Here is a 14509-nt window from a genome sequence, read left to right as displayed (position 1 = left end):
GTTCATGAGTTGAGTTTTGTTGTGGGGAATGTTGGAGAGTTTTTCAACAATAGGTGGTGGAAATTTATTGGTGTGAATGAAAAAATTCTTTATGTGGTTGATTTCTTCATTTATGTAGTCCGTTGAACAGAGTATTGTGGCTGTGTTTATGAGGTTTTTGAGTGTATTGATTTTTTGTGTGGTGTCATAAGCAGAATTCCAGGGGATGTAGAGGCCAGTGTGTGTGTTCTTACGGTGAATTTTGGTTTTAAACTGTGTGTCCGATCTAATAATGTTGAGGTTAAGAAAAGATAACTGTTTATTGTTTTTGTGTTCTATGGTAAATTTGATGTTGGGATGAATGGAATTCATGTGTTCAAAGAAAGTTATTGTGTGACTTCTTTGTTCTATACTGTATATATATATCTGTGTCAGTGTAAACTGCTTGTACCTGATGATGAAAAAACCTTGTACATTTGCTGTTATTTTAAACTTATATTAAAGATTTTCTTAATTACCCATTCAAGCCGTCTCCAAGCATTATAAGCCCTATGTAGCAAATATCACTTTATTTTGAAAATCCTTAAATGTCTTTTTTTTTCCATAGATAATGGTTATAAGTAGTTACTACCAAAACAGTGGAGCTCCTACAAATTTATTTAAAGTACAATTACAATCTCTAGTCATGGTTTGAATTAAAAAGCTAATATTTATTAATACTTCTTGAAAAAATTATGTACACATACAAAGTTTACAGTTTATTTACTAATCATTATAAATTGCATGTCACTGAATTTATTGTTTTATTTCTCTACCTACTTGCTTATGTACACAAACAGTTTGTTTCCTAATCACCATCAGCTATCTCTCTGTCTGTTTGCCTTTACTTTCCCTTTAGTTCTAATCAATAGTAATATCAAATTCAGATATGAATCACTACATACGAATAGTTTTTTTCTGTACATCACTAAATTTCTAAATTCTGCTTTCAAGGGTGCAAATAAGAAAATTCACTTGTTAGGCTACCCTAGACTATAGTTCCCAAATAATTTAATAAACTAGTTCTTAGAAATGGAGGTATGAAAGTTGAAAATGACCAACACTGTTTAGCATTTCCATTTCCATAAAAATCATGTAAATGCTAAACAGTGTTGATCATTCAAAAAAAAATATTAACATATTATTTAATCCATTTTGTTTACAACAGAAAGCAGTATTACTAGGAATTACTGTCAAAATGTTGGTGTCTAAAACTAGTGAAGTACTATGTCAGTACTAGTTATTTAGTAAATTGTTACTTTTTTTCAGATAAATTTGTTTAAGTTTTAATACACTTGAGAGAAATAAAACAACAATACTGGTGAAGTAGGATACAGAAGTCCTCCCACACAACAAAACACTAAAGAAAGCCTCTGACACATACTAAATAAGATGTTTATTTCAAAATTTTAAAATCAGTTTTGATACATACCTTTACCTTTTCCAAAATGATGAAGGGGCCACTATTAATGACACAAAATGTGAAAATCCCCAGTTTAATTGAGAAAGTTAGGGTAAGAAAACTATCCCATGAACATTTACTTAGTAAGTGTTCCTGTAACAGTAAGATAATGCCACTCCAAAAGATTCTTTATTGACATTAGATTGCAAATTGTATATATAAGGTGATGAAATATTTAATTAATTTGGTTTGTTATGAATTTCGAGCAAAGCTAAATGAGGGCTATATGTGCTACCCAGCCATAATTTAGCAGTGAAAGACTAGAGGGAAAGCAGCTAGCCATCACCACCCACCACTAACTCTTGGGCTACTCTTTTACCAATGAATAGTGGGATTGACCATCACATTATAATGCCACTACAGCTGAAAGGGTGAGTATGTTTGGTGGGACGGAGAATCAGATTAAGAGTCGATTGCCCGAACCACCTGGCCATGCCAGGCCATATTCAATTAAATCACACAAATATTTTTTTTCCCACAATTACCTATTGAAGCACAATTAAATCAAAAGTCTAATGGGGAATTCCCAAAGAAACTGTCATAATAACAATGATATTGAGAAATCTCAGTTCCAATTTATGGTAGAATTATGAATTATTTTATTGATGATAGTGAATAGTTTAATATAAGAAGTTAAAAGAAATTGTGGCAATTTTTGAGACAAACTATATACTGAATCTACAGTCACCTATCCTGAGGAAAAGTAAAGTTTGAAAACCATTGGCTCTAGAAGTAAAAGTACCAATTTTAAACAGTTAGACAGTCTATTTCTTAACAGACAGTAACAGTTGGAATAATGACAAATAATCAACTGGCCTCAAAAATATGTAACCTGATGAAAACATGTGGTCTCTCCTTTTGTAAGGATTTGAGCACTGAACTGGCTGGTTTATGCAATTAAAATTTATTCCACATTATTTGATTGTTCCAGAAGCAAAATTCAACTTTAAACAACTGAAAGTTATAATTTTCCTATACTGAAAATGTATTTCTGATAGGCACTTACCCCTTCTCACATAAATAGCTATTCTCATTCAGTGCTGCTCTCTATATGCAAAAAAACAAATACATTTTGCATGACACAAGCCTTGAAACTCCCTCCCATCTGGAATTGACTAATTCTAATGTGTCTCACATGCAAAATATCATGCAATAAACCTCCACCAATAAGAGCGCAACACACTCTCTTGACGCCTGTGACTCCCTCTATTCAATTCTACAAAACTATCACTTCAAGTGTTGGCAGAAAATGAGAGCACCGGCTTTTAGTGCAAAGGAAGGGTGGGAAGTGTGAGAGGAGGTAATTACTTGTTGGAAATACATTTTCATTATAGGAAAATCATAACGTATGATACGGTATACTACCTCCATTCACATAAATAGCAGGAATCCCACATTGAATAGGTGGAGGGACCTGTGTGAGGGAAAAAAAGAAGCATCCGAAGGACACTCCCCAAAATGAGATCTTTGGAGTTGAAGATCATATGTAGGAGACTGCACCACTTCTGAACTAGGTATACTTTTCTTCCATTATGGAAAGATGTCCTATAAATATGGGTGGAAAGATGGAGGAGAACATCCAAATGGGAGAGACCTAAATCCCTGAAAACATAAAAGTGGGTAGGATTAATGGATGTGCCCCTACATGTAGAGTGGCTAGGGCACAATGGACCATACACAGCAAGTCAATTATATGCAAATCATAGTTTGCAATAGTACTGAAGGTACTAGATTGCCTGTACCAGTACTCGAGCATCTCTAATCATGTGACTTGAGCAGTTAGAGATTCAACTATTCTTCCCAGTTTGTTCTCATGGGAATTTTTTTTTCACATCAAACCAAATTGTCAATTATCTGTAAGCCCATGTGGTATGATGACTATGGCAATAAATCAGTTGAAATCTAGGCTTTCTATTGGTTATAAGTTTAATGGGAGTCGGCCTCAGAAAAAGCTATTAGCAAATTGTAAATCAGAGCATGTCAGAGGTAGGTGTGGAAAGTAGTTTCTGAATTTTCATTGATTGCTCTCTTGCCCCGTGAGATTGAAGAATATAAAAAATATAGCTTCAGAATATCTATGATGAAATTATGGAGAGTATTTTACGTTACATTTCATAGTTTTCTAGGAGGTGGACAAAAAATCCAAAAGAGAAGATGGTTCAAGAACAAATATACAAATTCTCACACTAGGGGAATTTGAGGTTGTTTATTAAAATTTCTTTATACAATTAAGAACTTAAAACTTATATAATATTAAAATTTGATTTATTATCTATGGCTTGATATCAAGTTTGTTTGTATACCATGAAAATTAAATTGTTTAATGTAACACACTAAAACATTGTGACATGTGCAGTTTGACCTGCCCACATGCTAACGGTTAATCAAACATGCATCTATCTAACATGCAATCAGTCATGTAGGCACATTCATGTTCTCTTCCATAGCATAGGAGTTACCAGTTTCCCATATTTCATACTACATCAAACATTTATAATTCAGTGAAAAGCAAAACTGAAATACCAGAGGAGGTGTTCGGTTAAAACTCCAAAGATGGGACATGTGATAACAGATATTATTTTCAACATATAATATGCACTATAAACCAGTACTGGTACTGGATGCTGAGTACCGCTGGTATAAGTACCGATTGCAAACCCTGCATCCAAAACCCATGCTGTTGAGCACAGACATCCACATGGGGGTAGAATGAGAATCATACCATCAGTAAATCAACTACAATCCAAATCCCAGCCACCTGGTACTGACATCCATGTAAAGTAGGAAAGATGACCATACCAGTGGCAAGTCAACTACAGTCCAAAACCCAGGCCACCAGGAACTGACAACCAAGTGGGGGAAGGAAAGAGGATCATACTGGCGGCAAGTCAACTACAGTTCAAAACCCAGGCCACCAGGAACTGACATCCAAGTGGGGGAAGGAAAGAGGATCATACTGGCAGCAAGTCAACTACAATCCAAAATAGTGGGGGATAGGAAAGATGATCATACTGTTTTCATCTCAAGCTCATGAGACTGGAGGGAATCTCATAATCCCTCACCTATGAATAGGCACATGATAACAATGTGAGAAATTGAATGATCAATCTGGGAACCCAACATTTGGTATCGAAAAGATGTCTGTGTAATGTAAACCATATCACTTAAAGATATAATGACCAGAACTACTCCAAGCACAGTAACATCCTTGGAATAGTAAGCATTGAGGGATAGCAGAAGGGGAAGAACCACAGTAATCTGCAAATATTACCACCATGACCCACAATATGAATGGAGTAAAAAGAGCATAAATGAGTGAGAGAATATAGACATCTGTGATACATGTGTGAGGACGTATGTTGATTGGTTCAGTTCTAAATCCAAAACCCAGCCACTGTGAACCAACATCCACGTGGGGGTAGGATGATGGATCCCAATCGAAGGCGTGAACTGCAATTTTGGCAGCTCCCTCTCATGTTACATAGTGGAGGATATCTCTTCATTTACAATAGCAGAACACCACCACCCTACTCTCATGTGAATGGTTTTTTATTATACATTTATATGTATTGTTTGTATTTCATTAACACATTCAGGAGGATGCCTCCACGATCCACCACCCAAGCGGCTTGGAACTAGAAGGTGGTAAGGACTTTCAAACTTAACTAGAAGAAAAGAGGGTAGAAAGCAAAGTGGAGAGTCTGGGGGAATGACAACACCTGAGACAGTGTAATGGGTGACCACAAAAACCTATTTTGAAAAGCAGACTATACCGATTTATTCAATACAAGATATGGCAGGGATGGGCAGCTATCCACTTGTGCTTTACCCATGTAGTCCACAGGTGTGTACAGTCCAAGATGCGCAAACTAATGAAGCAAACATATCGCAAGGATGAATCTACAAGCAATCTTGTGGAACATCTCATCTCCACAGTGTGTGTTGCATGGCCATGGAATTATAAATATGAAGTCATCATGGCCTTACAGTGCAGCCATTAATAGTTTAGTATACCTGGACGGGCACCACTCACCACAGAGTGAGATCCATAAAGAAAAAAAGAGGGACATGCCCCTGAAAAATAAGAGTTATATATACTAACAAGGTAACTTACCAGTCACAGTCTCATGAGAGAGTGAAGGATGGCAACAGGTGGATGGTGGTACCCCGACAAGGAAGAAACAGCTACCAAGAGCAGAGAATAAAAGATGACCAGATGATATATAGACCCAGTGCTCAACATATGAAGTACCTCCAATGGACAGCTGGGTAGACATGCAGGGAAGGTGCATAATTGGAGTGAAGACACCAGGAAGTGATGATGGGAAGGAGACAAGGAATAAAAGGCCAATCGAATCACAATCCAAACCCAATGAGTAAGGGAAGAAAGGTAAAATCACAGAGAAGGAAGTGGAGTAAATGGAGGAAAACTGAAAAAAATCTAAGTCCTCAGAAAATGGGTTCAGCCATTATAAGAAGAAGGCAATAATGGGAGCAGGTAGGGTGGACCCCAGCCCCCAGAGTCCCTCACAAGTTAAATTAATGGTAAGAAGTATAAACTATAAAGAAAGACAATAATGAAATAGTCGATAGAGTGGGAAAGTTAAGAAACTGTATAGTGAAATAAACATATGTATGTGATGTTAAGTGTTGAAGAAAATATATTTAACCTATGAATCGATTAACCTGTAAATAGAAACAAAAATAACAGACACTTATTAAGCCTAATCAAACAAGATGTTTAACCCAATTATCGATTAACCCAGAAGTAGAACAACAGTTAAACCGAAAATAAACACTTGTGAAGCCTAATCGATTACAGGACAAAGGATATCACTAAATGCTAAAATAAAAACATAACAGAACAATAAGTATGTACAACATTGGAAGAAGTTTGTGTGGACCCCGTCTCAAGGGTTCCACACAAATCAAGTGAATAGTGAAGAGGAAAAAAGATAAATAATAACGAAAATGAAATAGATGTGATTGTATAAAATTAAAGAAGTGTGTAAAAACAATAACATATGTATGAGACATGATGTATGGAAAAAAAACAATACAGTTAAACTAATGATGGATATACCAGTAAGATGAATTGCAGGTAATCCTAAAATAACAAAGACCATGGTAAGCCTAAACAAATGTTAAATGGAGAAAAGATACAACTAACACTAATTGCTAACCTAAACTTGACTATGAGTATTAACCAATCTAATGTAACTTATGTTATGGAACCCAAATAACTACAGATAATAATATTAACAATAAAATTATTCAAAAAAACCATAACAGTAGAATGTCTTATCTTTCCAAAGTTGGCAGAATGTATTCAAATGTGTGGGCTCCTAAACCCGAAGCAAGGCCCGATGAAAGTCAGTTCATTGGACAATCAATCTTCCAATGAAGTAAAGCCATAAATCTTCCCGCGAATTACCACAACCTGAAGCCTGTGTAAATGTGCTAATAGAACATATACCTCCGAAGTGGTAACATATATCTCTTAATGCAAAATCAATAACCAAACACAAATGTGTTAGCAGAAACATATAGAAAGTTTTGTAATGAAGTAATAAGTTACATAACCAGGTAGAAAAATAAAATAATTCCACATCAGAATAACTCAATAAGTTACAAGTATCATTATTGTATAATAAAGAGCAAACTTATTGCGAGAAATTAACACAAAGATACGGAAAAAATTAAGATAAAACACTTGAAAATAGTACAAACTAAACGTTATAATACAGGTACTGCCAAACAAGAAGTGATGGTTCGGTAGAATTGAATAGAGTGAGTCACATGCATTAAGAATGTGTGTTGTGCTGTTATTGATGGAGGGTTGTCACATGATAATCTGCATGCAAGACGCATTGAAATTAGTCAATTTCAGATGGATGGGAGTTTCAAGGCTTGTGGCACGTGCAAAAAATGTTTTGATATAGATGGTAGCACTGAATGAGAAAAGCTATTTATGTGAGAAGAGGTAATGTACTGTATTGGAAATGTTCATTGATAAATTCTGTGAAATATACTCTTGCTCAGATAACAGATATAGGAGTGAAAATAAACACGTGAAAAAACATACAGATACAGTAGCTAAATACTGCCATCTCAAATACACAGTGTTTAAAATAAATATTCCAGAATATAATCTTCTTTAATTCATTGTATTTTCTCCCAATACTATAATTACATTAACTATCAATGCTATTATTATTATGCTAATACAAGCATTAGGTAAATAATATGAAGAGTACTTACTGTGGTAAATTTAACTCCATTATTCCATCTAAAGGATGTTCCTCTTGTGACCTCAAGATATCTCCAAGTGAAGTATGTCTCTCTTGGGGACATCCTTCTTCTAAGCTTTGGTAGCCTTCCTCAGGAATAGTGGTAACTGCAGACAATTGTTTTAAAGGTTTGCTTGGTTTACAATGGCAAGAAGTAGTGAATTCTTCCTTGGCTTTAGCAATCATATGAGCTCCAAGTTCTTGGTGACTCACCTGGGGCAAATTTTCTTGCACATAATTCCCAATAAAACGATGAGAGGTGTGTTTTGGTTCAGGAGCAAACCTTAAACTGTTGTATGCTTGAAAATACTGCCTAGTTTGGTCAATGCTTTTTGACTCAATGCTCTTGTTCTGCAATTCATCAGGATATGATACAGAGTGAACAGGTATTTTCTTCAAGTTGGAAGAATTTCCACTATCTAGAAAACATTCACTAGTAACACTGGATCTTAACAACAAAGAGTCATGTAAAGTATCACTATGTTCATGATTCGAAAGGATTTTATTATTTTTAAATGGTGTACTTGTATATACATTTTTTACATGTTCAACTTTTAATGTAGGAGGGACAAATTCTTTTACTGTAACCAAATTGTTGCATTTGTTTAGTTCAAAACAATTTTTACTTGAGATTTCTTTTTCCTGCATAGTATTTTCCATTTCATTTTCTATTCTTCTGTTCTCTGCTGTGGATTCTAGTATATCCTCCATGCTATTATAACCCAAACTGTCTAACGTAGGTATTTCTTTAGGTGTACAGCCTTCTTCGTTTAGTGGTTCTTGTACTCCCTTACACTCCTTACAAACATTAATCTTTGAATCAAAATGGGAATGCAGTGGGCTTTCTCCAAGCACAAAAACAACACTGTTCATGTCTCTTTCTTCAGGAATTACTGTAAAAGCATTGTGACTACGCTGGTAAAGTTCTACATTATGTATTGGTTTCCTGTGTTGTTGATCTCCCTCTAAAATTTGATCAATTTGATTTCTGCAAGATTTCCAGTAAAGTTGCTTATGCAAGCGAAATCTATCTTCTGCTGTCTCATATCTGCACATATGCTCTGCTGTAGCTGTTACAGCCTGTTGCTTCTCTACAATTTCAAATTTCTGTGGTGTTTTGAAATTAATATTCTTGTACATCCAGAGTTGATCCCTTCCATCAGCTAATCTCTCACATGGACATTGATCATCACTACAACTAATGTCAAAGTCAGCTTTTTGACCAAGTTTATGGGTAGCTTCACTTGAAGATGTGTTTTGGTGAATCCTTTAGAAGTAAGATAACCACATTTTACATAATGAATAATTCTGAACATCAGCATCAGTTCATTAAGAGAATGAAGACAAACACAAATATACAAGTATACGAGTTTCTGTGTTTATGAACTTTTTTAAACAAAAGCACATAACTTTTATAAAAGACATGCAACTACAGCTTTCTTCAGTATAAGTTGTCATATAACCATACTGCTTTTAAATATACCCTTTCTTACAATGGAATATTGTGATATTATTTTGATAAATATAAAAATGTTAAATAATCTTACCCATGTGCAAAACTGATTATGCTGAATAAACAATAACAGATGTTTTCCTGTTTTGACTGTTTCAATGAATATTTTGTCACTTTCAATTTATTAAATATATTATTTATATTTATGAAAATAATTATTGAAAAAATCTAGTGTTAAAATTATAAAAACCATGAATATAATGAATTACTGTGTTGCTTAGATAAAGGGAAGATAAATTATGTTAAACTACTACCTAGCCATCTTTTATAGAATCATAACATCTACAATATTATCAAAAATGATATATTTTTTAAACATATGACAAAAATAAACAAAAAAGATACTTGTTACTTTACTGAACAAAATTTTAGCATGACAACAAATTACTTCAACTGCAATTATATGTTACCTTTTAAAAGGTAATTTTCTAATTCCTAAGAACTATTCTTTTCTTCTATTAGCTTACCACTTTCCTTTATCACTTTTGGACCAATCCTGCTCATATTCACAAATATCACTACAGCGAATGAAGTAGCTTAGAATGTACAAAAATCGCAAAATGACATCAGCTTTTTTTCCTGTGATAACAGTTTTTGATAATTTGGTTGGAGTTCCAAGAGCTCCATATAGATCCCTATAGATGAGAAATTATGAAGTAATAAACCATTTTTCTCAACATTTATAAAGTGAATGTTTTAATTACTTTATTTCCCAAGTAATAGAAAAGAAAGAGTACAACAATACAAAAAGTCTTCAGTGCTTCCTGTATTGGTAGTAGCAAATTTTTACAGTAATAAATATCATAAAATTATTTAACCTAGTTTTGACCTAGTTTTTCCTTTAAGTAATTACATTAGAATAAAAAAATGTAAAATTAAATCATACCCTAGTTGCATCCATAATGGATTATATGGATGAGACTTGGCCAGCATGTCCACCTAAAAAGAAAAATTAAAAAATTATGTTTCTAAAAATAAATGCCCATTTCATACTTACATGAACAGTGTTTTTTACTCAATGATTCATTTCTACACATAAATTTCTTACTACAAGTAAGTTACAAAGTAGAAGAAATTATAGTTTTAAAACAATGTGCATGTTACAATTAAAATCACTTCTGATCAAAACATCCAAAATGATAGAATAAAAACTTTAAAATACAATGTTTCACCATTTCGCATCATTAGGTTATACAGTTACACATGTTCAGACTGTTTAGCTCAGGGTTACATAAAATAACATCTAAGCAAAATATAAAAACCTAGAAATTTTCAGTAATTCTGAATCATAAGAAAATCAATCTCCATTGAAGACCTTATCAGTTCTTTAATGGAGATTGTTTTCTTAAGATTCACATGTATTTTAAGAATTATTTTTTTAGATTAAAAAGCTGCAATATCTCAAAATATTTGATAACAATGTAACAGAGTTAGAAGGCTCAACAGCTAAACTTAATAAATATTTCTAGCTTCCACAATGAAAATATTGCTAAAATCTAAAGAATATTGTCATTCTAAAAATTAATTACAATAGAATGTTTCAATATAGTTATCAGATTTTAAAAAAATAGTATTATATATACAAGTTCTTCTTTTTGCCAATTGTTGAAATAAATGGCTTTTACTTATATTTCTTCATAGTATAAATGTATACTATGTTGTTGTTGGGCTTAGGATTCTTCTACAGTAGGTGTCTGTGACTTTTTAGCAATAAATTCAAAGATGAATAAACAGCACACACTTTATTTGTTTTCAAATAATATATATATATATATATTTTTTTTTTCGGATTTAGTTAAACATATGTACAACAAAGTCTTCACAGTATAGAGAGTACAGGCATATCATAAACACTATTTATATATATATAGTTTTCTTCTTGTCAAAAGTTCACTTAGGCCTATTCAATTAGTTAAGAATTTCAGTTGACAAGTCGAACTGTCTTCTCTATATTACTATCATATTAGTATTCTGTGTGTAATTTACTTGCAGTTGTAGCACAAGTTACTGTAATTCGTTTGGTGTTCTTTCTTCTGAAGATCCTGTGTTCCTTTTGTCAAAGTGTACCTAGGCTGATTCAATTACTTTAGATCCACGCTTTGATGGAATAGAATTACCATTCTTATCTTTTTTTATACTGTTAGTTTCACTCTAACATATTAAACATTAGGCCTATATCAATCGTTAGACCTATCACATCTACGGTACATAACTTCACACAGCTATATTCTCTTTTTTTTTTATCTGTCTATTATTGTCTGTCTGCTGCTTCTTGCTTATCTCATACTATTTATATCTTTATTACATAGTCATTTGGCCACTTTCTATATTCTTGACACCAATTAGTTATTAACAAAACCTCCTACAATTGTCTGTTTTTAACTCTTATTATAACAAAACTGAAAAATAATAAAATATTCACTCATAAATATAAATTAATCACTAATATTTAAACCAAACAGTCTTTTATATCATGACAATAGTAATGTATAGTTCTAAAAGGTAAAAATGTTAAAACAAATACAGACTTTCTCAGAAAAGTTTAGGACATAATTTTTGAATAAAATTTTCACTCAATACAATCATATGAGTTAACAAACACTTAAAAAACATTGTAAATATTTTACTCTTTTAAAATTGAGCAAGCCCAAATTTTCCTGAATAAAAACTTATGATTCTCAATGTGCTTCTGGTAAAATTTAGTTTCTTATAGAACAAGTGGTTTTTAAGAAATAATAATTTTAACTATGGAGTTTTCATTAAAATTGTCCTGTATTTGTTACTCATGAAACTAATAATTAATTCCACAAATACAGAAACAAATGTTCATTAAATTAATTTTTTGATACTAATATCTTCATTTTGTAATACTCATATCATCATAAATTTTCAGAATACAGTTATTAGGAAGTTAATATTTTCCTTACCTGAAAATGTATTTCTAATAGATACTCAACTCTGCACACAAAATAGCTTGATTTCTCATGCATCTGCATACGAGATTTGTATGCCACTAATTTTGAGTTAACTCCCACCTAAAAATCATATGTTCAATGTGAATTGTGCTAGTACATGATGACATCATCATACAACAACAGCCCTCTAACAATAAGAGGGTGACACAACCTCCTTGTGCAGTAACTCCCCTAAGCACCAGCACCCAAAACAGCTTCATTCTTAGATGAGGCACGAAAGTGGGGAGGACAGGTGGGAGGGGGGGCAAGTATCTATCATAAATACATTTTCAGATTAGGAAAATACTAATTTCCTAGACGATACCTCATCTCCTCGCACAGAATAGCTAGAATCCCACACAGAAATGATGGAAAGGCTGATGCAAACATTAAGCGTAGATGAGCTCCCTTCAGAAAGTGCCCAAAAGAAAGCCCATGGAGTGCAACAACTAATGGCAGAGATTCCATAGGGGCACAGCCATGGGAGATGGCATTTTGTCTTGACCAGGGCATACTCTTCACGTGGAAGGAAGAGAAAGAAAGGCAAAAGAGCTCCAAGTGTTGCATGGAAGAGTGGAATTTTTGCAAGACCATCTGAGCATTCACATACAAGTGGTTGGTGAGCAAAGAAGTGTAGTGTGTTTAGGGCTTCACCAGACTATACTGTTTGTGTCTTACCTCGACAGACTGAGAAAAGGTGCCAAACCTGTTCCACTGCAGGAGGAGGAACTCTCCTAGGTCCACCACCCAGCAGCTAGGAACTAGTAAGTAGCAACAGTCTCCCATGCTCCACTTGAAGAAGGAAGGGAGAATTCACATTGGGGAGACCCAGAAAAGTACCTGGATCCCCATCAGACACTTGTCAGAAAGATCTTTTACTGGAGTCAGACTGCAAATCCCTATTTTTAAAAGCCACCATGCACAAACCAAAGAAGTGGGCAGTTGCTTCCTTGGTGCCAGCATTACCCAGGATAGTCCAGTGAATGGTACAGTCTAGACTGAGAAATTGAGTAAGTTTAATATCACAGTTATACTTCTTGTGGTTTTGCACTTTCTGTTGAGCACTTTCTGTTACTCCAGGCCTGATGCAAATATTGAAAAACAAGCACACCTAGGAAGGCAGCACCAACCACCTGGTGGGATCCTATAAGAGGTAAGAGGGTGATGAAAAAGAAAATGTACTTAACTCTTTCAAAGACAGGGAAAAATATATCAACCAGAGGAGATGGTAGACCCATCCAGTAAGGGTACAAGGTGATAGATCCTTGGACAAAGAGGGGGCCCCAATGCAGAAACAAACTATGATAGAAACCCCAAAAATGACATTAAAATTCCAAGTAACACCAAACAGCAGAAACCAGGCACAGAAGCTGAGCAAGGTTTGAATGAGCATAGAAGCAAGAGGTAGAAGGGAAGGAGATAGGAGAGAAAGAAATATCTCCTTCCCAAGCAGTCAAAGTCTTGAGAAGAAAAGCCTGGTCTAGGTAGAGGAGTAAATAAGTATGATGACAGAGAGAGCAGGAAGCATAAATGGTAAATAAGTCGAAACAACAGCAACTATAGGTGAAAAGGAGAAAGAAATGTGTTCAGAGAAACGTGGTATAAAGAACAGGAAGCCAACGGTTCAAACAGAGCATGTAAAACACATTAAGACCCCATTCAGACATGGGAGTCAGATGAGGGGATTGGTGAAGAAGGAAGGATCAGGACAAAGTGGAGAGAACAGAGGAAGAAAACATGAGGCGGTAATGGAAAAAGTGAAATGTAGTTTAGAAAGCAGTTTGATAACCAGCCATGGAGGAGACTGACGATCCAGAGTCAAGCAACCATGTAAAAAGGGTAGACCACAATAGGACAACTCAGAGTAATGGAGTGGCAGATGGATCAATGTCAAAAAACTGGTAGATGCACAAAGTTGAAGGATTACAGAAATGGGATAAGAAGAATGCTATGCAATCGGAGAGTCCAGCCCTGCGGGTTATAGACCAAACATGTCCTACATGTAAAGATGAAAGGATGGTACCAATGGGTGAAAAAGAGATGTACAGTTGGAGCAACAGTGAGGAAGAATGGAGCAGAGGAAGAGGATGGCCTGGACACCAAATGAAAAAGCAGAGGAAACCAGGGTTTTGCAGGCCAAAGAGTCACTACCAACAGGATCCAACAAGGAGGGGGTTGTGGATCAATGAAAGGACATGAGGGAGGAGACAAGGAGGAGGATAGGCATATAGAAAAAGGTAAGACCAGTTGTGGCTGAGACCAGATTCCACCA

At 34.6% G+C, this 14509-nt stretch overlaps 1 protein-coding gene across 6 annotated transcripts in view; it reads right to left on the bottom strand.

Moving 5' to 3' along the window:
• LOC106469845 (folliculin-interacting protein 2-like) overlaps window positions 1–14509 on the bottom strand; it is a 101617-nt gene that overhangs the window by 17756 nt on the left and 69352 nt on the right. For all 6 annotated transcript variants that reach the window (XR_002613003.1, XM_013930389.2, XM_022398640.1 and 3 more), the window contains 3 exons: window positions 10170–10222; window positions 9751–9918; window positions 7742–9037 (listed from right to left, as the gene is read on the bottom strand). Coding sequence is in view for 5 of the 6 variants with exons in the window: in XM_013930389.2 (XP_013785843.1) it covers window positions 7742–9037; window positions 9751–9918; window positions 10170–10222 (1517 nt within the window). In the remaining variant the exon portion in view is untranslated. The remainder of the gene's footprint in view (window positions 1–7741; window positions 9038–9750; window positions 9919–10169; window positions 10223–14509) is intronic.

The sequence above is a fragment of the Limulus polyphemus genome, unplaced genomic scaffold (genome assembly GCF_000517525.1).
Source record: "Limulus polyphemus unplaced genomic scaffold, Limulus_polyphemus-2.1.2 Scaffold3, whole genome shotgun sequence".
Taxonomy (NCBI): Eukaryota; Metazoa; Arthropoda; class Merostomata; order Xiphosura; family Limulidae; genus Limulus; species Limulus polyphemus.
This window is presented reverse-complemented; position numbering and strand designations above follow the sequence as displayed.